The 25,226-nt window shown below is 44.7% G+C and overlaps 1 protein-coding gene across 1 annotated transcript in view; it reads left to right on the top strand.

The window, feature by feature from the left end:
- LOC134927292 (macrophage mannose receptor 1-like) overlaps positions 1-25,226 on the top strand; it is a 340,668-nt gene that overhangs the window by 66,649 nt on the left and 248,793 nt on the right. The window contains exons 3-4 of the mRNA XM_063921538.1: positions 6,186-6,359; positions 21,606-21,767. Of these exons, the coding sequence (XP_063777608.1) occupies positions 6,186-6,359; positions 21,606-21,767 (336 nt within the window). The remainder of the gene's footprint in view (positions 1-6,185; positions 6,360-21,605; positions 21,768-25,226) is intronic.

The following is a 25,226-nucleotide window of genomic DNA, read 5'->3' on the forward strand; positions in this document are numbered from 1 at the left end:
ATCATATGTATATCAATAGGTTTTGACATTACGTACTACACATTGGTTGTTTTTGTTATTTCATGTTTTTTATGATATCCACACCTGGGAATCCTATGGTTGTTTACCTGAATGGGAGATACACCTGAGAGGAAAGGATCCGTCACTCAGCCTAAAAGGGACGTTATGGTGATATCTCATCTTAGCGCTTGTGGTGTATGACAGTGTTTCAAATTGCTGGTTTTCTATATCTAAACGCGCCTGTCTGTGATTAAACTCAGCAACCTAAGCTATCACCTAGGTGTGACTAAACCTCCGTCTAGGTGCAGAAACCGTCAAGATAACGGAGGACCCATCTGTACAACACATCTTAAATCTGTAACAACTATCTCACCTCCAATTCTTAAACGTAATGTGATTGTCACAGCTTGTAATGCAGTAAGGGCCTTATTTGCAATCCCTGTAACTGTAGTGGGAACATACGGTGTTAAAGATTTAAACCAATGCTTATTGCAAGTGCAACGGAAATGTCTAGTGGCCCCTGAGTCCATGTACCAGCGATCCTTCCTGTGACTGTCTGCTACATTCAGTGCTGACTAGCTTGGCTTGTCACGCTGCTTCTGCACGCACAAGTGGCATTTCTCATCTTGCAATCTGAAGCTTTATGTCCTATCTCAGCGGCGCACGCAGGGGGGTTTCTGAGTACCCAGAAACCCCCCCTGATCAGTGCTGGCTGGCAGACACTGTTTGCATTTGTGACCGGAGGACAGCTGTTATGAGCCAGCTGGATGCGCTGACAAGAGAGCAGATGCAGTTAGTATCAGTGTCACTGCCGAGTGCAGTACTTCCGGGTGCCTCTAGATGTCCCCATCTCCATTTGTGGTGTCCACACTGCAAGAAGTCATCCCTGAGCACAAACTGGATGCTGAGCTGACATAAGTCATGCAGCAGCTCAGAGGCAGGAGCACGAAGCGTGGGGGAGAGACCTGTCACAGGGGATTCCAGAGATCTCACTCAGGAGCTGGGATCCTACAGAGGAAGAGTATGTTTGGCTTTGTGTATGATCTATCTACAGTCTCTCTCTCTCGCCATCTCCCTCTCTCCACCCCCCCCCTCTCTCTCTCTCTCTCTCGGTTTCCATCTGTCTCTGTCTATCTATAGCCTCTATCTCTCTCTAGGGGGTTTCTATCTATCTACAGTGTCTCTTTCTTACTCTCCAGGGGCTTCTACATTTATCTTTCTATCAGGATTCTACATCAATCTGGGGACTGGTTTTATATTTATATATATATATATATATATATATACTAGGTGATTCATCGCGCCCTACGGGCGCTCCTCACACCGTCGGAAGGGGCTACGCCCCCGTAACCCCTGCACGTAGTTGTGTGAGTGGGTAAATAGTGCACGACGAAAGTGTGTTTGATGGTGAAGGGGGCGTAAGCCCTTTAGTGGGTGTGAACAGTGGCTGCAGGGCACGATTGTCAGAATGTAGCGGGTGCAGGGGTGACCGCGTATGGGGGAGGGTGTCTGTGGGTGGAGGGGGGGGGGGTGGATGCTGGGGGTGTGTGCGGATTGGAGAGGGGGGCGGGAGGTGGTGGAGGAGGGGCAGGGGAGTGGGGGTGGTGGATGGGGTCTGGATGCAATGTGGGTGGGGTAGCATTGGAGGGGGTGGGGGAGGGGTCGGTGCAAGGCTCTCATGGATGTAGAAGCGGTTTCGGAAGCATTGTGGGTGGGTAAGGGGTGGGTGTGCTTGCGGGTGGTGTTGGGGGTCCGGTGGTGCCGAGGGCAGGTGAGGGGCTGGGGTTCATTGGGTGGGTGAGGTGTAGGTGTAGGGGGTGCGGTGGATGGTGGAGGGGGTCCATAGGTGGTGTAGGGGCGGCCGTGGGTGGGATGAGGTAGGTATCTCCTATATATTAGGACAGATCTGTGACTTTGTGACTCATTGCTAAAGCTGGGTGGAGTCAAAACACTGGGCGGAGTCAAGTTACAGATTTGGCCAAATATATAGGTGAGAATAGGAGAACACTGGCCAAATATATAGGAGAGAATAGGGGAACACAGTGGCCAAATATATAGGGGAGAATAGGAGAACACAGTGGCCAAATATAAAGGGTAGAATAGGAGAACACAGTGGCCAAATATATAGGAGTGAATAGGAGAACACAGTGGAAAAATATATAGGAGAGAATAGGAGAACACAGTGGCCAAATACACTGCTCAAAAAAATAAAGGGAACACTAAAATAACACATCCTAGATCTGAATGAATGAAATATTCTTATTAAATACTTTGTTCTTTACATAGTTGAATGTGCTGACAACAAAATCACACAAAAATTATCAATGGAAATCAAATTTATTAACCCATGGAGGTCTGGATTTGGAGTCACCCTCAAAATTAAAGTAGAAAAACACACAACAGGCTGATCCATCTTTGATGTAATGTCCTTAAAACAAGTCAAAATGATGCTCAGTAGTGTCTGTGGCCTCCTTGTGCCTGTATGACCTCCCTACAATGCCTGGGCATGCTCCTGATGAGGTGGCGGATGGTCTCCTGAGGGATCTCCTCCCAGACCTGGACTAAAGCATCCGCCAACTCCTGGACAGTTTGTGGTGCAATGTGGCATTGGTGGATGGAGCGAGACATGATGTCCCAGATGTGCTCAATTGGATTCAGGTCTGGGGAACGGGCGGGCCAGTCCATAGCATCAATGCCTTCGTCTTGTAGGAACTGCTGACACATTCCAGCCACATGAGGTCTAGCATTGTCTTGCATTAGGAGGAACCCAGGGCCAACCGCACCAGCATATGATCTCACAAAGGGTCTGATGATCTCATCTCGGTACCTAATGGCAGTCAGTCTACCTCTGGCCAGCACATGGAGGGCTGTGCAGCCCCCCAAAGAAATGCCACCCCACACCATTACTGACCCACTGCCAAACCGGTCATGCTGGAGGATGTTACAGGCAGCAGAACGTTCTCCTTGGCGTCTCCAGACTCTATCACGTCTGTCACATGTGCTCAGTGAGAACCTGCTTTCATCTGTGAAGAGCACAGGGCGCCAGTGGCGAATTTGCCAATCTTGGTGTTCTCTGGTAAATGCCAGACGTCCTGCACGGTGTTGGGCTGTAAGCACAACCCCCACCTGTGGGCGTCGGGCCCTCATACCATCCTCATGGAGTCTGATCGTTTGAGTAGACACATGCACATTTGTGGCTTGCTGCAGGTCATTTTGCAGGGCTCTGGCAGTGCTCCTCCTGTTCCTCCTTGCACAAAGGCGGAGGTAGAAGTGCTGCTGCTGGGTTGTTGCCCTCCTACGGCCTCCTCCACGTCTCCTGATGTACTGGCCTGTCTCCTGGTAGTGCCTCCATGCTCTGGACACTACGCTGACAGACACAGCAAACCTTCTTGCCACAGCTCGCATTGATGTGCCATCCTGGATGAGCTGCACTACCTGAGCCACTTGTGTGGGTTGTAGGGAGGTCATACAGGCACGAGGAGGCCACACACACTACTGAGCCTCATTTTGACTTGTTTTAAGGACATTACATCAAAGTTGGATCAGCCTGTAGTGTGTTTTTCCACTTTAATTTTGAGGGTGACTCCAAATCCAGACCTCCATGGGTTAATAAATTTGATTTCCATTGATAATTTTTGTGTGATTTTGTTGTCAGCACATTCAACTATGTAAAGAACAAAGTATTTAATAAGAATATTTCATTCATTCAGATCTAGGATGTGTTATTTTAGTGTTCCCTTTATTTTTTTGAGCAGTGTATGTGTATATATATATATATATATATATATATATAATATAAAATCAAATGGTGCTGCACTACTAGCATACAAACAACATCCACTGCTGTAACACTGTATAATACCCCTTTCACACTGTCAATGCCGGATCCCACACGGGAATTGGAAACAGGTACATCCTGGGTGGGATCCAGCATTGGACGCTGTTGCTGGCTTCCCCGACCCGGCAATATGCTATAGCGGCAGGGGGCGGAGGCGGCTCTGGGAGATGAGATCATCGGTGCGCTGCCTCTCCCAGTTGTAGAGAACGGGTCCCGGGTCGCATCGAGCCCGTTTACGCTGCCATTGACCTGGTATTCAACTCGGGAATAACACTGCTTTATTCCCAGATTGAATTGCCGGGTCAGGCGACCCGGGATTTCAGCTATGGCGCTTTCATACCGCACGCTGACCCATTATATATAATGTATATACTGTATATAGATGTGTCCTGCTATGGTCTTGCTACATCTTGTCATTCAAAATGTGGGACGCATGTTCTCGCTATCCATTAACTGCAACTGAGCACGTCCTACCGTGATGCATAAGTATCACAGTGTGCTAGTAAATGCTTCTTTATGCAGCAACAACATAGCAACACACACATGGAAACCCACCCTTATAAATCCTGCATTTGCCCCTGTATCTTGGGACATACAAAACACTTGAATTTGTGCTTTTTGGACCTTGTGCCCTTTGTGATCAAGGCAGAACCCTCAGTTATGGTCTCGACAGGAATACGTTCTTTGAACTGCAGCAACTTGGCTCTTACAATCTCCATTGTCAGTTTAGTGTCGTTTGACTCTAACGCAACCACCAAAAAATCAAATTCTGGTGTGAGATTCTGTAACATAGCCATTGCAACTTCTTCCTCATCCACCTGTGCCCCCACAGATGCCAACTGCTGAGCTATTGCCAATAACTTATCAATGTAATCATTCCTGTCCTTACTGGCACTCCGTTTCATTCAATATAGCATGCATCTTAAACTTAGCCTTCTATTTAGATCTTTAGCTTCATATGCATTTTGCAGGGCTGTCCACATGTCCTTAGCTGACACTTTCCCACTGACTATTGAATAGACATGCTGCTCCAAAGCTAAACCTATCATCCCGATGGCTCTATCTACATCATCTGGGTTTGGACCTGCTCACAGGCCTATAGTAACCTTCCACAACTTTTCCCGCTAAAGCTGCATCTCCATGGCAAACTTTCAGGTAGCATAGTTCATGTGGTATCCTGTATTATACATCCTTTCTGCACTTGTATAAAATGTCACTTTAAACTGTGTCACTGAAATTATTCAACAGCACTCAGGAGGGTAATCTTCAAGTACACGCGGGTCTGGGCTCGAGACTGGGCCCATAACCTGTTGGCAGAGTGTACTGGGCTATCTGGTGCAGTGATGTCAGTCCACACACTTAGTGACTTAAACAGTAATGCAGGTTTTTTTAATGAACACAGGTGACTCAGATGTAACACTGAGAGCGGTAATCAGGAGCCCATATATCACACAAGGTAACAGCATTAGGTAGCAGTACTTATCAGGAGATGTCTGTGGTGGTGAAGCATGGAGGACTACACAGCCATGCAGTCTGACTTCCACTGTAGAGAAGATGATGTGGTGCCCGACTCAGTGTCAGCTCTGGAGCTAGAATGCATGCACTGGAACACTCTGAGTCTCTGTAGCTGAGATCTGCTCCCAGTCTCAGTTCTGCACAGTTGTACACACAAGACTCTGTCTCTCAATGTGTGTCACACTCCCTGAGATGGAGGAACAGGAACTACATCATAAGACTCCGTCTCCGAGTGACTCCTGGCACTAGAGATCTAACACTAGGGGATGCACCCATAGAGTGATACACAGAAGGAGACCGGTACAGAGTGCACCATATCCTAACAAGTATAACGTAATCTTTCATTGTTCTGGGATATTGTTATTGAGACCAGGGTCACCCTTATTATTGGTGGAAACCTCTTAGCTGGTCCGAGCATATAACTTTGTTGCACTCTACTGCCAGGTCTCTCTTTTGTAAAAAAAAGGATTATCATGGCTCAAAAATGGATACACGAGCATCGTCCATCACAATGAATTTACATTGCCTGGTGTATACTGTAAATGTTGCCTTCTACTCATATTCTACAAACCCAAGTTGAGTCTTTTTGTGTAGGGTTCATTGTGAGGGCAAAGCTTATGTACGTACACTCAGCATGTGTTTGTATTCCAATATACGCTGTAGGGAATCAAACATTATGGGATAGATGGAATGTTTACAATGATATTGATGGGACCAGGAGCGGACTTTATATTCCAAGTACTTTCTGTTTTAAGACCAGTTCTATGTTTTTAATGAATGAAAATGCCCAGCTCTTCAATTCCAAACCATGTTGTACTATTATATTCCACAGAATTCTACACTCTAAAGGGAAATTCTAATGGTCAGCCCTGCGTGTTCCCCTTCAAGTATAATTCCCAGTGGTATGCGGATTGCACGCTTGCAGGAAGGTCCGATGGAAGGCTTTGGTGCTCTTCGACTGCAGAGTACGACAAAGACAAGTTATATGGATTCTGTCCATCTAAAGGTAAGTGTAACCTTTATTCATCATACTAAGATGATGGGGGAAATTCAAGGCTGTACTTGTGGCAGATGACTGTATCTTTCTATACATGTAGCATGTGACCGATGTGTCCTGCTTGGGATGCGTTTAGAAGCCACTTCCTGGGCGCAGCCACTTCCCACATCTTTTTTTCTTCTTTTTTTCTTCTCTTTACTTACCTTGCGTCAAGGAGGTACCCATTACAAATCCCCCCCGAATCAACTGTCTAAAATTAAGAGCATTCCTTATTAAAAATGGCAAATATTCTGATGTAAAAGCCTAAATTAATGATTTTAGAACCTGATGGTAGATTTGATAATTCTTAAATGTAACAATTGTTTTAAAGTAAACACCAATCATTTGCATATGTTCATTATTGTGTCCATAAATACATGAAGGTGTTAGTGCCAAATCAGAACCAAAACACAAAATGAATACAGATCCAAAACCATAACACAGGTATTAATGAATTGATTAGTAATTACAGATGTGCACTTACCCCGTTACTTAATTGGTGCATGGAAAGGTGCTCTCCCATGAGAAAGAAAAGGTAACATATGCAACATGTATAAAAAGGATACTGTTACCGTATAGAGGCCCTGGTTTTACTAGAATGAGATAATATGTGTGAGAAGTATCAGAATGGTAAGGATGGACGATTCTGGACAATGGTATAGTGCACAGGTTCTCAAACTCGGTCCTCAGGACCCCACACAGTGCATGTTTTGCAGGTCTCCTCACAGAATCGCAAGTGAAATAATTAGCTCCACCTGTGGACCTTTTATAATGTGTCAGTGAGTAATTAATACACCTGTGCACTTGCTGGGTTACCTGCAAAACATGCACTGTGTGGGGTCCTGAGGACCGAGTTTGAGAACCACTGGTATAGTGGAAATGTGGTGGCCATGTAATCTATATTGTTGGGTCAGAATGTGTGCTGTGAAATTTATGAGACATAAGCATGGGAGAAAAATAAGATAATACATTGGGATGCATAGAGGAAGATGAAATGGCTAGATGTATTTGTAAAAAACAAAAACTGATAGTTGAAAAAAAATAAGTAGAAGATCCATTGTAATAAGGAATAAAACAATATTCATACTGTTCTATAGAAATGCAGGAATAGATCTCCACTTGGGTTTTAAAGATGATTTTCAGAATTTCCGTAATACAGCAATTACATTCTTAGCCCATTATTGTGCATATTTAAACTCACAGTTGTTTTCCTTTATCCTATACATCTAGATCTAGCTATACTATTCCTCATCCTATTACAATTACCTATTATTACCTTCTATCATACTGTATATACAATTACGTATCTCCACTACCATCTATACTTATGTGATATTCAGTCATTGACAGTCTGTTGCCATATGGGGGGCGGGGAGGGGGCATCAACGGTCTCCGTTAACCAAAATGAAGGCTTGTTGCCGCCGTTTAGGGGGACTTGAGAGGCCAGGGATCTCCGTGGTTGCATGGAGATTTCCTGGCCTCTGCAACAGGTGGCCAATGGTGAGTTAGTGATCCGATGGTGCATCTTAGGATGCAGGTTGGATCACTGCTGCAGCAGGAGGCTTCTGCTTGTAATAGCCGCCTCCTGCTGCATCACCATGCAGAGCTAGAACTGTTGCTTCCAAGGAAGTGATAGTAACTCCAACCACACCTGAATAACCCCCTATTTAATCAACACAACGTTTCATTACAGTTTCCAATATAGGATTCAAGGAGGGATTTTTAAGCACACCAACACAATCTCATGAATGGCCCTTTCCTTCATATTTTTTAAACAAAAACAATTTTTTTTTCCGTAGTCTGTAGACCTTACTGCAACCATGTCAAAAATTAGATTTACAAGTCTTTTTTATTTAGTTTGGAGCGGACAGAGAAATTTGTTTTCAGGATACAGTTCCAAAATGGAACTACAAAGCTAAAGCGTATGCTGATTGACATGTATTTGTGTATTAGCAAAAAGGAGGAGATTTCTCTGTGACTTTCAGTCTACACGATAACTCCTTCTAGTCCAGCCTTTGGGTTGTTATACTGTATGTCACTTGGAACTGGTGGCGCATTGATAAATGGGCTAAATTATGCAACAGGTCAGACAGAATGGGACCAGAATGAGCAGGAAAAACCACAACCAAGGTCAACCTGGCAAAGGACAATACTAGCCAGAATAAAGCATTTATGTTATTTATAATGCTGAATATTATACTATAGCCCCACAGTCATATTATAATCTGATATGGAATGTACCAAATAGTAAGGCTAGCCTTCAAACATCAGTGGTTTGCAGTCATTAATGGTCTGCGGTCTATGGTAAGTGTTTCTGCCATCAATGCCACACCATTGTCGGCAGTAGCACAAGGTTTAAGGACAGGAACGGCACAATGTTGTAGGTCTACGCATGCTCAACCATGTATGGTTCAGAACCATTGATGGTAGAGCATAACCTTTACGATTACACACAGAAAAAAGACAAAATGTAGGTTCACACTTTATATACTAAACACTGCTAATCAGAATTATAATAATACTAAACTGTGAAATCTAACAGAGCAAAATTGAGGTGCTTAGCATAATTTTTGACCAAAAATATGGGCTCACCAATCACAACCAGGTGACCTCATCTGGTGGGTCCCTACAGTCCGAAGATTCAAGTCTAGAGTGCCTCAATTTTCTTCCATGTTAGATCGCAGAGTTTATTATAATTATTCTGAATAGCAGTGTTTAGTATATAGAGTGTACACCAGCATTTTCTGTTTTGTTTTCTGCGTGGAACTACAAGTCTCAGCATGGTGGCACCTCTCATTAAGTTTAGAATTAGGGTGTGCATTCCAGCCCCCTATATAAACTGTATGATTATTGAAAGGCAAGAAGAATAAAAATAGTGATATACAATAGGCTATAGTGTGAAGATATAGTAGTGATACAGGTTGAGTATCCCATATCCAAATATTCCGAAATACGGAATATTCCGAAATACGGACTTTTTTGAGTGAGAGTGAGATAGTGAAACCTTTGTTTTCTGATGGCTCAATGTACACAAACTTTGTTTAATACACAAAGTTATTAAAAATATTGTATTAAATGACCTTCAGGCTGTGTGTATAAGGTGTATATGAAACATAAATGAATTGTGTGAATGTAGACACACTTTGTTTAATGCACAAAGTTATAAAAAATATTGGCTAAAATGACCTTCAGGCTGTGTGTGTAAGGTGTATAGGTAACATAAATGCATTCTGTGTTTAGAGTTAGGTCCCATCACCATAATATCTCATTATGGAATGCAATTATTCCAAAATACGGAAAAATCCCATATCCAAAATACCTCTGGTCCCAAGCATTTTGGATAAGGGATACTCAACCTGTAATGGTGAATAAAAAATATATTAGTGACTAAAACATATTTCTTGAAGTGTGGGGTACACCTCTATCTGCATTCTTTATAGCTGCATTCCAAGTTTTATTGCGCATACGCATTGAAAACATTTGTTACAGCCTTTAAAACATATAGCAGCAATACATTTTTTTTTTTTTATCCCACATGCCATAAATTCTGTATTTTCTCCTAAAGTAGTTTAATATTAAGAGAAAGTAAGGAAGGGAAGGGGGGGGGGGGGGGGGGGGGGGCCCTATGTGTCAACACTATTGTATGTTATTTTAGGCAAAAACAATGCAGATTACCAGCATAACATCAAACATCTGCTCCGGTCATTAACCTTTGCTAATGTTTCTCTCATCAAAAGATCCAGATCACTCTCACTCTCTGATATTTCCTTTTTGTCAGCAAATTGTCTGCTTGTAATAATCTTTCTGGTAAATCCTCATTACACTAAAGGCGAAATTAGTGTTAACGTCTGCATCTGAGTAAGGCCACAAGTTAATTACTGTTTCTTGAAATATCCTTACCTTCGTTGTCATTATTTTTTATTACAATTTTTTTTCTCTGCTCATCAGAACAGTTTAATGTATTCAACCAAAATACACAAATATACTATATTAGGCTGTGAATTTCATACTGTAAATCATGTTCTAAAATTGTGTCTTGGACTTATGCCATCAGTCCCAAATATAATGGGGATCCGGTCTCTAGGTCGACACTATCTAGGTCGACCACTATTGGTCGACAGTAACTAGGCCGACAAGGTTTCTAGGTCGACAGGGTCTCTAGGTCAACAGGTCAAAAGGTCGACATGAGTTTTTCACGATTTTTTTATTTTTTTGAACTTTTTCATACTTAACGATCCACATGGACTACGATTGGAACAGTAATCTGTGCCGAGCGAAGAGGTAGTGGAGCGAGGCACCTTGCCCAAAGCATGGCAAGCAAAGCGAGTCATGTGAGGGGACGTGGTGCACTAATTGGGGTTCCCGGTCACTCTACGAAGAAAACGACACCAAAAAAACATAAAAAACTGTCGACCTAAAGACCCTGTCGACCTAGTTACTGTCGACCAAAAGTGGTCAACCTAGACACTGTTGACCTAGTTACTATCTACCTTCCATACCACACCCATATAATGTAAGCCAAACATGCATAATACGATAAAAGTAAGCAACTTTAATCAGCCACCACCCCTCATAACTTACAGCTTTATCGTTTTTCGATAGTATATCTGATCAATGGGCAGTGGCTTGTTCAGGACTTTAAATAGGGTGATGTCAACTAAAGGATTGGCGGCTGCATGTCTTTCAGTGCAAATATAAAATTCCAAGGGTCGAGGCTGCGCAATCTCAAATAAAAGCAAGTCTCAGAATAAAAAGTGCACATTACTGCTTGCTAGCAGTTTTTTTTGCAGCGCTGCGATCAGATAGTCGCCACCTACAGGGGAGAGTAATTTAACTGTGCAAGTGTGCGATCCCACCGCACAGCAACGATCTGCTTTGTACCCGAGCGACAGGATGTAGTTTGATACTATTACATGTAATGTAATAGCGAGCAATCAGGTCTGAATTAGACCCATAGTCTCCTATACAGTATAGTAATTGGATGAATCATTCAGGTAGTGCCTGGATTTGAAGATATAACGGATGGCACAATTAGCAAACTGTCCCAGTTGTCCTAGTTACATGCATTTCTGACAACAGTTTTGTCCTGGGTATATTAGCCTCTGATTTTGGAAAAGTTGTAGGTTTCCAACAATCTTAGGTTAGTTGCAAATCATCATATACAATATATGGAGCAATAGAGGGTTAGTCAGAGCAAAATTATCAGAAACCTGCCTTGTTAAAAAATGAATCGCCACAAGTTGCCATCCTGAATTTTTTAAGCGTTTATAGTAGAGATGAGCGGGTTCGGTTTCTCTGAATCCGAACCCGCCAGAACTTCATGTTTTTTTTCACGGGTCCGAGCGACTCGGATCTTCCCGCCTTGCTCGGTTAACCCGAGCGCGCCCGAACGTCATCATGACGCTGTCGGATTCTCGCGAGGCTCGGATTCTATCGCGAGACTCGGATTCTATATAAGGAGCCGCGCGTCGCCGCCATTTTCACACGTGCATTGAGATTGATAGGGAGAGGACGTGGCTGGCGTCCTCTCCGTTTAGACACTTGATTTACTAATTTTGGGGAGCATTAGGAGTACTCAGTAGTGTACAGTGCAGAGTTTTGCTGATAGTGACCAGTGACCACCACTTTTATTTATAATCCGTTCTCTGCCTGAAAAAAGCGATACACAGCACACAGTGACTCAGTCACATACATACCATATCTGTGTGCACTGCTCAGGCTCAGGCCAGTGTGCTGCATCATCTATATATATTATATATCTGTCTGACTGCTCAGCTCACACAGCTTATAATTGTGGGGGAGACTGGGGAGCACTACTGCAGTGCCAGTTATAGGTTATAGCAGGAGCCAGGAGTACATAATATTATATTAAAATTAAACAGTGCACACTTTTGCTGCAGGAGTGCCACTGCCAGTGTGACTAGTGACCAGTGACCTGACCACCAGTATATAATATTAGTAGTATACTATCTCTTTATCAACCAGTCTATATTAGCAGCAGACACAGTACAGTGCGGTAGTTCACGGCTGTGGCTACCTCTGTGTCGGCACTCGGCAGCCCGTCCATAATTGTATATACCAGTGACCTAACCGTGGTTTTTTTTTCTTTCTTTATACATACATACTAGTTACGAGTATACTATCTCTTTATCAACCAGTCTATATATTAGCAGCAGACACAGTACAGTGCGGTAGTTCACGGCTGTGGCTACCTCTGTGTCGGCACTCGGCAGCCCGTCCATAATTGTATATACCACCTAACCGTGGTTTTTTTTTTCTTTCTTTATACATACATACTAGTTACGAGTATACTATCTCTTTATCAACCAGTCTATATATTAGCAGCAGACACAGTACAGTGCGGTAGTTCACGGCTGTGGCTACCTCTGTGTCGGCACTCGGCAGCCCGTCCATAATTGTATATACCACCTAACCGTGTTTTTTTTTTCTTTCTTTATACATACATACTAGTTACGAGTATACTATCTCTTTATCAACCAGTCTATATATTAGCAGCAGACACAGTACAGTGCGGTAGTTCACGGCTGTGGCTACCTCTGTGTCGGCACTCGGCAGCCCGTCCATAATTGTATATACCACCTAACCGTGGTTTTTTTTTCTTTCTTTATACATACATACTAGTTACGAGTATACTATCTCTTTATCAACCAGTCTATATATTAGCAGCAGACACAGTACAGTGCGGTAGTTCACGGCTGTGGCTACCTCTGTGTCGGCACTCGGCAGCCCGTCCATAATTGTATACTAGTATCCAATCCATCCATCTCCATTGTTTACCTGAGGTGCCTTTTAGTTGTGCCTATTAAAATATGGAGAACAAAAATGTTGAGGTTCCAAAATTAGGGAAAGATCAAGATCCACTTCCACCTCGTGCTGAAGCTGCTGCCACTAGTCATGGCCGAGACGATGAAATGCCAGCAACGTCGTCTGCCAAGGCCGATGCCCAATGTCATAGTACAGAGCATGTCAAATCCAAAACACCAAATATCAGTAAAAAGCCTCTTTTTTTCTTTGCGTCATGTGCTGTTTGGGGAGGGTTTTTTGGAAGGGACATCCTGCGTGACACTGCAGTGCCACTCCTAGATGGGCCCGGTGTTTGTGTCGGCCACTAGGGTCGCTAATCTTACTCACACAGCTACCTCATTGCGCCTCTTTTTTTCTTTGCGTCATGTGCTGTTTGGGGAGGGTTTTTTGGAAGGGACATCCTGCGTGACACTGCAGTGCCACTCCTAGATGGGCCCGGTGTTTGTGTCGGCCACTAGGGTCGCTTATCTTACTCACACAGCGACCTCGGTGCAAATTTTAGGACTAAAAATAATATTGTGAGGTGTGAGGTATTCAGAATAGACTGAAAATGAGTGTAAATTATGGTTTTTGAGGTTAATAATACTTTGGGATCAAAATGACCCCCAAATTCTATGATTTAAGCTGTTTTTTAGTGTTTTTGGAAAAAAACACCCGAATCCAAAACACACCCGAATCCGACAAAAATAATTCGGTGAGGTTTTGCCAAAACGCGTTCGAACCCAAAACACGGCCGCGGAACCGAACCCAAAACCAAAACACAAAACCCGAAAAATTTCAGGCGCTCATCTCTAGTTTATAGTTACAAATTGCCATACTTAAAACAAATTATATATATAATGTGTGTATTTTAAGTACAGCATGGCACTAGTCACCGTAAATCTATAGGCTGTAACATTCCAGTGTGTTCTTTACTTAAGTTGAGCATACATTTTGCAATATCAGGCTAATTCACTGATTATTGGTGGATTGGGCCAATAATCACATAGTGTGTTGCCGCAACCGTTCAGCAATGATTGGGCAGTCGAGCATGGGAAATCTTCCAACATGTTCAACTGGTCCGATCGTCAATCGGTTGCACTGGACAGTGTTTTCTGCAGCTGACCGTTCAACACTCCCCTGTTCCTTCACAGGGGAGGAACAGGGAAATGTCTCCTCCCCACGGGAGGAGCATAAATATCTCTAGTGGCCACGATATTTGTTGAGTTACAGACTGTCAGATAAAATGTCTATCGGTCTGACAGGCAAATTATCTGACCTTCATCGCCAGATTAAGAGAACGGCGACAGGGGCGGTCTTTAAAGGCCCCCCCCACACTCCTGTTTGAAGTGGAGTAGTCCCCCTCTTGTGGCTCAACTGTTCATTAACAGCGGTCACCAAGGAGGTCCAACGTCTATAGCAGTCCGTTGTGCAGGATAGTGCAGTGTACCAGAGACATTGGGGTATATTCAATTGAAGTCTGATCCATTCCAACATTCATTTGTCGGAATGCATCCGACCTGGCCTATTCAATGGACATCTCAATTCGACTTTTACAAAAGTCGAATTGAGATGTGGGGGGGCGAGATGGGGGAGAGTCGCGAGCAGACGGGGGAGAGCAGCGCTACAGCAGCGGCTATATAGCCGCTGCTGTAGCGCTGCTCTCCCCCATCTGCCCGCGGCTCTCCTCCATCCCTCCTGTCTCACAGCTGCCGCTCTGTCCTCCGTCACAGCCGCCGCTCTGTCCCCCGTCACAGCCACCGCTCTGTCCCCCGTCACAGCCGCCGCTCTGTCCCCTGTCACAGCCGCCGCTGCTCCCCGTCTCCCCCTCTCTCACAGCCGCCGCCGCTTCCCGTCTCCCCTCTCTCACAGCCGCCGCTCACGGCAGCGTCCACCCGGCTCCAGCAAGCGAGGTCTCGCTTGCTGGAGCCGGGTGGACGCTGCTGTGAGTGGCGGCTGTGACATCCTCCAGAGCTGCTCACCCCATCCCTACCTCGGCTCTCCCCGTCTCCGGCGCTGCAGTCCCCATCTCGGTTCGACTTTTTTTAAAGTCGAACTGAGATGGTAGAAAAGGGGTCCAAATCCTGTCGGTTTTGGCCCCGTTTTCGACACAAGCACGTGGATCGGCAGCTATTCCGCCGATCCACATGCTTTTCGACAAGTCGAATTCCACGACTTGTCGAATAGGACTGAATAGGTCAAATAACGATTTGACGTTAAAAAGTCGAAAACTGCCGTCTTTTCGACAGACGGCAGTTTTCGACACCAATTGAATATACCCCATTGACTTTGAGTCGTAGCTCCAGCGCGCTGTTCCGTCCGAGTGTGTGTGTGTCAGTGAAGTGCAGTCAGGGTACGCAGGGGCGGCAGAGTCTCTCCTGTCATACTCCAGTACACTCCAGAGTTTTGACTATACAAATTATTTTGAATAATACAAAGAAGATATTTATATAATTAGAAATATCATTGTGTATTATTCATTTCATCTTTGTATTACAGGTTGAGTATCCCATATCCAAATATTCCGAAATACGGACTTTTTTGAGTGAGAGTGAGATAGTGAAACCTTTGTTTTTTGATGGCTCAATGTACACAAAGTTTGTTTAATACACAAAGTTATTAAAAATATTGTATTAAATGACCTTCAGGCTGTGTATATAAGGTGTATATGAAACATAAATGAATTGTGTGAATGTAGACACACTTTGTTTAATGCACAAAGTTATAAAAAATATTGGCTAAAATTACCTTCAGGCTGTGTGTATAAGGGGTATATGTAACATAAATGCATTCTGTGCTTAGATTTAGGTCCCATCACCATGATATCTCACTATGGTATGCAATTATTCCAAAATACGGAAAAATCCCATATCCAAAATACCTCTGGTCCCAAGCATTTTGGATAAGGGATACTCAACCTGTATTTTAATAAATCTTTATAGTGAAAACTCCCAACCAAATCATATGTGTGTGTAAATCTGGCTCTTATAATAGCCAGTGCCTCCCCAGCCATTGACCTCACCACACCTCACGTGTGTGTGTGTGTGTGTGTGTGTGTGTGTGTGTGTGTGTGTGTATGTATGTATGTGCGTGTGTATGTGTATGTATGTGCGTGTGTATGTGTATGTGTGTACACGGGGGGATGTACCAGCAATTTTAGTAGTAGGGGCCCCCACAACTTCATTGCCCCTGTGCCCCCACCAGCCTTAATACGGCCCTGCTGACCGTGTATGCAGGCCCGCCGCTACCCGCTCAGCGAAGGGATGCAGTGCAGGGAGGCGCTGGGACAGAGAGGCGCTCTTCCTGCTCTGAATCCCTTCACTGCTGCGCCGTCCTGTCCCCCTGCTGCTGCTGTGACTGTCACGGTATGACAGTCACTGGCAGCAGCGCCTGCTGAATGAAAAACCTCCTGCCTCCCCTCCCCGTGTGACAGCGGCTGAGTACGGGACAGAAGGGGGCGGAGCTAAACGGTCCGAAAGGGGGCGGGGCTAAACGGGATAGAAGGGGCGGAGCTACACTGACCAGGCTGCAGTACAGAGGGAGACTGGCTTAGGTAAGTGGTGTGTGTGTGTGTGTGTGTGTGTGTGTGTGTGTGTGTGTGTGTGTGTGTGCGCGCATATGGTGGGTGGGTGTGTATGTGTGTGTATATATGTGTGAATTGTGTGTGTGAGGTATGTCTGCGTACGCGCACTTTATGGATGCTAGTATTGGGGGGGCATTACGTATAATGACGCTACTACTGGGGGAGGCCATTACATGCAAGGACGATACTACTACTAGGGGGGCATTACGTATAAGGACTCTACTACTACAGGGGGGCATTACGTGAAACTACGCTACTACTGGGGTGGCCATTATTTATAAGGACGATACTACTACTAGGGGGGAATTACGTATAAGGATGTTACTACTACTGTGGGTGCACTACGTATAAGGATGCTACTACTACAGGGGGGGCTTTACGCGTAACGACTCTACTACTACTGGGAGGGGGCATTACGCGTAACAACGCTACTACTGCTGGGGGGGGCATTACTTATAAGGACGCTACTACTACTACGGGGGAATTACATATAAGGAGGCTTCTACTGGGGGTGCATTATGTATAAGGACGCTACTACTACTGTGGGGCATTACGTATATGGACGATACTACTATTAGGGGGAATTACGTATAAGGACGCTTTTACTACGGGGGGTGCACTACGTATAAGGACGCTACTACTGCTGGGGGGGGCATTACGTATAAGAACGCTACTACTACTTGGGGGCATTATATATAAGGACGCTACTATTACTGGGGGGGCATTACGTATAAGGATGCTACTACTGGGGGGGCATTATGCATAAGGACGCTACTACTACAGGGGGGGGGGCATTACATGTAAAGATGCTACTACTGGGGGGGGCATTACGTATAAGGACGCTACTAGTACTGTGGGGGGGCATTACGTATAAGGACGCTACTACTACTAGGGGGGAATTACGTACAAGGACGCTTCTACTACTGGGGGTGCACTACGTATAAGGACGCTTCTACTACTGGGGGAGGGCATTACGTATATAAGGACGCGTCTACTACTGGGGGTGCACTACGTATAAGGATGCTACTACTACTCTGGGTGCATTATGTATAAGGATGCTACTACTACTGGGGGGGCACTATGTATAAGGATGCTACTACTACTGGGGGCATTATGTATAAGGATGCTACTACTACTGTGAGTGCATTATGTATAAGGGTGCTACTACTACTGGGGTGCATTACATATAAGGACGCTACTACTACGGGTGGGGCATTACGTATAAGATTAATAAGATTGTGCTACATTGTGGCGTAATTTTAAATGGGGGTACTATTGTGTGGCCATGCCCCTTATTTGTGAGACCACACCCCTTTTCCCGGCGCACGCCAACGGAATATGGGAGGGCGCAATTTTATAGTTTGCAGGGGGGCGCCGAACACCCTAGCACCGGCCCTGCGTGTATGTCAGTATTAACTATGGCCTCTGACAGACGGATGGATAAGGATAGCATAACCTGTGTCTCTTATATTTGCCAAAGGAAACCAAAACAGATATGAAATGTCTGAAAAAATAGAACCTCTATGTATAGAAAAGACAATCTGACCGTTCTGAAACCCTGTTTAAGTTAAAGAATGCTTCTAATATAGAACGAGGAAGTGACCCGATGGTGTAAGCCCAGCACTATACACACTGGTTAGAATGAAAGCGAGTTGCTTCCTTTTTCCTGTCTTCTACATCGGAGGAAAAGGATCACTGCGAACAATAGGCAGCACAAAAATAATTTCACGTGTTAATAAGTCCTCATGCGTTTCATTTCCTTCCACTGACAGGTATCAGAGAGTCGCTGGTTACTTGGCTCCATAGGGATACTCTGTAAGCGAATCTGTGGCAGTAGCAATAAAACTACAGCTGTAGTTTAACGAAAAACAAATTACCAAATTGTTGTACGGTAATTAAGCTGACTTTGCAGATGCATTAGTAACATTCTGTCATTTTTTTAAACAGTACTAAGATTTATTTCTTTTTTGTTTACCAACATTTTTGTTTTATAGTTTTGAATAGCATTTATGTTATCTCATTACATTTGAGGAATCACCTATTTTTTTTCATTTAGTCTTTAAGCTGTTAGTGGCATGTCTTAAATAATAATCATCATCATTTTATTTATATAGTTCTCTTTCTTCAATAGGACTCAGGTACTCTCTGTGTGCATAAACATCCTAGTGATATTTGGTGGACCCTTTCATTCTAACTAAAGCATTCGTTACCTCTAATACCAAGAAATAAAGACACGGAGACTTGAATTTGGCAGAAAAATTGCTAGCTATTTATTTGACCCTAACCATAGCAAACCTGTAAATGAAAACTTTGTTAAAATGCCGATTCAGCCGGCATATGGTGGCAGAAAAAAGAACGGCTCTATTAAACTGATGCTAACCTTAAAATGCTAAAATCAAAACCATCCTAATTTAACTACAAACTATCAAAACGGTAATAGGTGCTAGCTCAACCCCCACAGTGACTACCCAACCTGATGGGTGCCCATACCGCTGCCTCCCGGTCGGGTGGTCGAGCGGTCAATAAGTCGATGGAGGTGAGTGCACCTAAACCACATCAAACTGTAAATCACTACAGCTTACCATACAACTACAAACTGCCGTTCTTTTCCGCCAATAAATAGCCAACGATAAAACCAGCCAACAATTCAATGCCAAGGCACTCCGTGCCCGAACCTCTACCAACAGGGCAGGAAGGCAATTTCACCAACAAGAGAGAAACAAAATGGCCTATCCTTTCCTATATATACTAACCCTCCCCTTTTTCCAAAGGGCTGTACTTCCTTCCAGCTAGGTCCACCCCTCACAAGATGTTTAACTCATTCCTTTCCTATGCTGTCAATTCTCTCTCCTTTGGGTGCCACCTGTGTGTCCAATACAATACAAAACTTTCTAAAAACTTTGCTGTGACTTATTTTTGTAATCTGTAGCTAGGCCTGGGGAACACAACCTACAACCTATCCCTAGAGGTATAAATAACTGTGATAGTTAAGTACAGTAAGTAATACATATGCTTGTCTTATTGTGCCAGTGACATGCAGTATATAACATTAGTTAAACTGAAAAGCCTCATTGCATTATAGGGTACTAGGAGTTAGATGCATCAAACTAGAGATGAGCGGATTCGGATTTACTCGTTTTTTTACGCCAGAATTATCGACATTTCTTATTTTCTGGATTTTTCTTATTGGCTATCCAAAACACGTGACGTCCGATAGCCAATAAGGAGATTCGGGTAAATCCGAGTAAAACCGAACATGCTCATCTCTACATCAAACCTAAACGGAAAAGTGGAGAAGTTGCTCACAGGATCCAATCAGCTTCTAGCTAACATTGTCATGTACATCCTATAAAATGACAGCTGTCAGTTGATTGGTTTCTATGGGCAACTTCTCCATTTGTCTTCTTTAGAAGGTTTGATACACCTCACCTTATGTACTATGGTGGTCATTCCGAGTTGATCGCAGCCAGCAACTTTTTGCTGCTGCTGCGATCAATAGTCCACGCCTATGGGGGAGTGTATTTTAGCTTAGCAGGGCTGCGATCGCTTGTGCAGCCCTGCTAAGCAAAATTTTTTTCACTCAAAACAAGACCAGGCCTGGACATACTTACCCTGTGCGATGGATCCAGCGATGATGGGCTCGGCTTTGACGTCACTCCTCCGCCCTCCGTTCTCCTGGGCACTCCTGCGTTTTACTGACTACTCCCCAAAAACGGCTCCAAACGGTCCGGATCCGCCCTGCACCGCCCTCTTCCTGTCGATCTTCTTTGCGGTCCGTCCTACGACCGATTTCCTCTTTAGCCGCGACGTAACCCGGCGACACCTGTCGCCGGGCAACGACGCGCACGCGCACTGTGGCCGCAGCGCATGCGCATTCTGCACCCATTCGCACCACAGCGATAAACCGCTGCATGCGAATGGGTCGGAATGACACCCTATGTACGCAATGTGCTCTCCCAAAGAACTCCATTATATTGTACTTCACTTAGGCGTGGTTTTGCCTTGTAACTGATTGCCCCTTTAAAAAAAAAAACATCTTGCACCTCCAGCGATCTTGGGCGCCATTACATCCAGCCCCTTAGGGAACACTGATTAGAATGTACAGAGCAGTTCACTGACAGTATTTGTATAACTATAAGAGTTAAAGTACATTTGAGAGGCTATAAGAATGTGTGCTGAACTTATATTGGCTTGGGAAGTATTATTATTATAATTATTATCCTTTATTTATTCAGTGCCACAAGGGGTTCACAGCACCTTACAAAGTACGTAAACAGAAACAGTATGAACAAAGCAATACAAGACATAGCAGATCATGGACAAGGTTTATAAACATTGCTGCACCAGCTGTCATTATACTTGAATTGGCAGCAGGACGGCTAAACCCAAAGGTTTAGTGCTGATTTGGCAGTGGGGAGGTTATGGTACAAGTGAGGGAAGGAAGAGGGCCCTGCTTGTGAGAGCTTACATTCTAAGCCTGCCAGATGCAGACATGGCGCCATTCTGGCGAGTCTGCCTGTATTATTAAAATGGCAATTATTAACTTTACATCAGTCACCTTCATATTTACATATCATTAGTCATTAGTAACCCCTTTGATGTGGATTATGAGTGGGGCTTTTATTTTGTGTGACCTTATGGTCCTAAAATTTCCTAGTGTATGCTTTTATTTGGATATTTGGAATCCTTTATCTAGCACCATCAAAGTCTTGACATAGTAACATAACATAGTAACATAGTATAGTATTTGAGGTTGAATAGAGGCAAATTGGCCATCGTGTTCAACCTGTTTTAAGTTGCTGTCTTAGTAAAACTTTTTTTATTCTCAGCTATCGCTAACAATTGGTGGACAACAGATTCGGTTACCGGTGTCAATTATCAGATTATGGCGGATTCGGCCATTACTTGGTACCAGGCGCGGAGAAGCTGCCAGCAACAGGATGCCGAGTTACTAAGTATAACTGAGCTACACGAGCAGGCTTACATATCAGGTGAGACTCGGGTGGAAGCAGATTTGGTGGGGTCACATCTCATCTTCACAAACCGTTCCCTTCATGTGTGCTCATCACCAACATATAGAAGAGGGAGCAATTGTGAGAGCTGGATTAATAATGATGATACAGCAAGCTAGCCATTTACTATAATACAATGGCATCACTGAGCCATGAGGCACCAAGTGACTATGATACATATTGGTTCAGCTCTCAAAATGTCGCCACATCATACAGTATAAGGGACAGAGCAGAGCTGCTGCACATGCCCAGTGGTAGCAGCTTCTTCTACCAAGTTTGCTGTGTGTGTGGATCTGAGTCCTCAATCCGTGCACTGGACCAGAGAGTAGCTACCAGGAAGAAGAGACAGGAGCCGTACAATGAGGCGGGAGAATGTGAGCTTAGAATGTGCAGTACTGGTTCTATTATTTTTATGTACTTACTTATTATGGTATATTTAACCCTTTCCTGACCACTTTATTATATTATTAAAACGTTTGACACAGCCTATACTAGAGACCATCTATAGTATTAAATATTAAACTGTATTCTGTAAAGTATCCAGTGTATAAAAAGACCAAGGTGTACATTAATGTCCAGGGTCGGTACTAGGTTCTTCTACTGCTCCTCCAGACTTCCGTACTTGCTCTAATATTCCACAGAGCGGGAGATTGTGGACTTCATTTGAAAACCCTCCTGTAGAAATCCTGCGTTTGCCACTGAGACTCCGTTGTATACAGGTCATACTTGTCTATAGTCCAGTGGCGCAGAGAGTGGGAGAGCAGGAACTATTTACCTGGGCCTGGGTGACCCCCCTCCTTTTTACCTGTTAGTCGGCAGCAGCCTCATTCCATAGCCCAGCACACGTTCCTGTATGAAGGGCTGAGGTGGTCCAGGGACGCTGCTGACATTATTTTCCAATTTTTATCACAGCTTTGAAATGGGGGTAAGGTGCAGATGTGATAGAAGACTGTGCTTTGAGCAGATGATGACATCCTCGCAGTATTGCACCCACCTGACCTGGTTTTAGAGAGTTTGTGAGACTCTCCAAGGAGTTAGGGAGAGCACTAATATTTGAGGGAGCCTTCATGACATTCAGAGAGAGCCACAGAGATAATAGAAGTAAATTCTGTATGGATCTGGAAGGCACTGTAAATGATAAAGAAACAGCAAATAGATTAAGTGTTTATTTAGAAAATGTAGTACTGTCATTCTCAAAGTTGCACATACATAATCATATTGATGCTAATAAGAGAATAGTGTCAGACTGGGGCATGAAGGGCCTACCGGGGAAATACATAGGTAAGGGCCCATATTTAGAGGCTTGGCCAACTTATAGTGTATGGTCTGGGCCCCTTGATAAATATATAGAGTAAATACATAGTCCTGTGCAGTATAAGGTAACCTATGTATAGTGTATAATTCAAGTGCGGAGTCTGGAACCTGATCCCTAGAGGAGGATGTGGGCCTCTGGGCAGTGGGGCCCATCGGTGGTTTCCCTTGTACCCCTGTGGGACAGTCCGCCCCTTTAAGAGAACATGTGTAACGCCTGCTGTTTGCTGAGCTCAGTCTGGTGTATAAAAGTGAGGGGAAACCCTTTTCTAAACCCCTTTATTAAACCTTCTTCTGAATGCCAAAAGTAGTTACCACAGCTATTACACATGTCTTGTGTACAAGCCCTTTAATATTCATACACAGACTTTTCCTTTTCAATTGCCCAAGTTGAGTAGTCTTAGGAACAATTTAAAGTAGGCATTAAGAAATGCAGAATCTGGGCAAAATAAGACAATCGCCCAAACCCCATCCAGAAACTTCCCCAAAATGCCCATTGGAGGAAACATTAGCCATTTGTGAGAGCTGCCTTTTCCAGGTCTGCTAATGGAAATTGTCCCATATCGGAGGTATGCTTTTGGATAAATCACAAAACTTATTATAACATACTTGGCATGTCGATATTGATCACATTAACATTCATCATGTCAAAAGTAATGAAATGTCAACATGATTAGAAAGTGGACAAAATGTCCCTTGTGGTCCAGTGGGAACTTACTTGGTATGGCAGGTCCTTTGGCTCCAGCGGTATCTTCCAGGTCCAATGCTTCTGCCAATGAGTATATCCCTAACCCCAACCCTCCCCTTAGTGCCTAACCCTAACCTCCCCTCTCACAGTCAAACCCTAATCCTCCCCCTACTGCAAATCCTAACACTCCCCTCCCATAGCCTGACCCTAACCCTCTCCCTACTGCAAACCCTAACCATCCCCTTCCATAGCCTGACCCTAACCCTCCACCTACTACAAACCCTAACCCTCCCCTTCCATAGCCTGAAACTATCCCTCCTCCTACTGCAAACCCTAACCCTCCCCTTCCATAGCCTGAAACTATCCCTCCTCCTACTGCAAATCCTTACCCTCCCCTGCCATAGCCTGACCCTAACCCTCCCCCTACTGCAAACCCTAACCCTCCCCACCCATAGCCTAATCCTAACCCTCTCCCTACTACAAACCCTAACCCTCCCCTTCCATAGCCCGAAACTATCCCTCCTCCTACTGCAAACCCTAACCCTCCCCTTCCATAGCCTGAAACTATCCCTCCTCCTACTGCAAATCCTTACCCTCCCCTGCAATAGCCTGACCCTAACCCTCCCCCTACTGCAAACCCTAACCCTCCCCACCCATAGCCTAATCCTAACCCTCTCCCTACTACAAACCCTGCCATAGCCTCCCCTGCCATAGCCTGACCCTAACCCTCTCCCTACTGCAAACCCTAACCATCCCCTTCCATAGCCTGACCCTAACCCTCCTCCTACTGCAAATACTAACCCTCCCCTTCCATAGCCTAATCCTAACCCTCTCCCTACTACAAACCCTAACCCTCCCCTTCAATAGCCTGACCCTACCCCTCACCCTACTGCAAATCCTAACCCTCCCCTGCCACAGCCTGACCCTAACCCTCCCCCTACTGCAAACCCTAGCCATCCCCTTCCATAGCCTGACCCTAACCCTCCTCCTACTGCAAATACTAACCCTCCCCACCCATAGCCTAATCCTAACCCTCTCCCTACTACAAACCCTAACCCTCCCCTGCCATAGCCTAATCCTAACCCTCTCCCTACTACAAACCCTAACCCTCCCCTGCCATAGCCTGACCCTAACCCTCCCCCACTGCAAACCCTAACCCTCCCCACCCATAGCCTAACCCTAACCCTCTCCCTACTGCAAATCCTAACCCTCCCCTCCCATAGCCTCACCCTAACCCTCCCCCTACTGCAAATCCTTACCCTCCCCTGCCATAGCCTAATCCTAACCCTCTCCCTACTACAAACCCTGCCATAGCCTCCCCTGCCATAGCCTGACCCTAACCCTCTCCCTACTGCAAACCCTAACCATCCCCTTCCATAGCCTGACCCTAACCCTCCTCCTACTGCAAATACTAACCCTCCCCACCCATAGCCTAATCC

This window comes from Pseudophryne corroboree, chromosome 5, assembly GCF_028390025.1.
Source record: "Pseudophryne corroboree isolate aPseCor3 chromosome 5, aPseCor3.hap2, whole genome shotgun sequence".
Taxonomy (NCBI): domain Eukaryota; kingdom Metazoa; phylum Chordata; class Amphibia; order Anura; family Myobatrachidae; genus Pseudophryne; species Pseudophryne corroboree.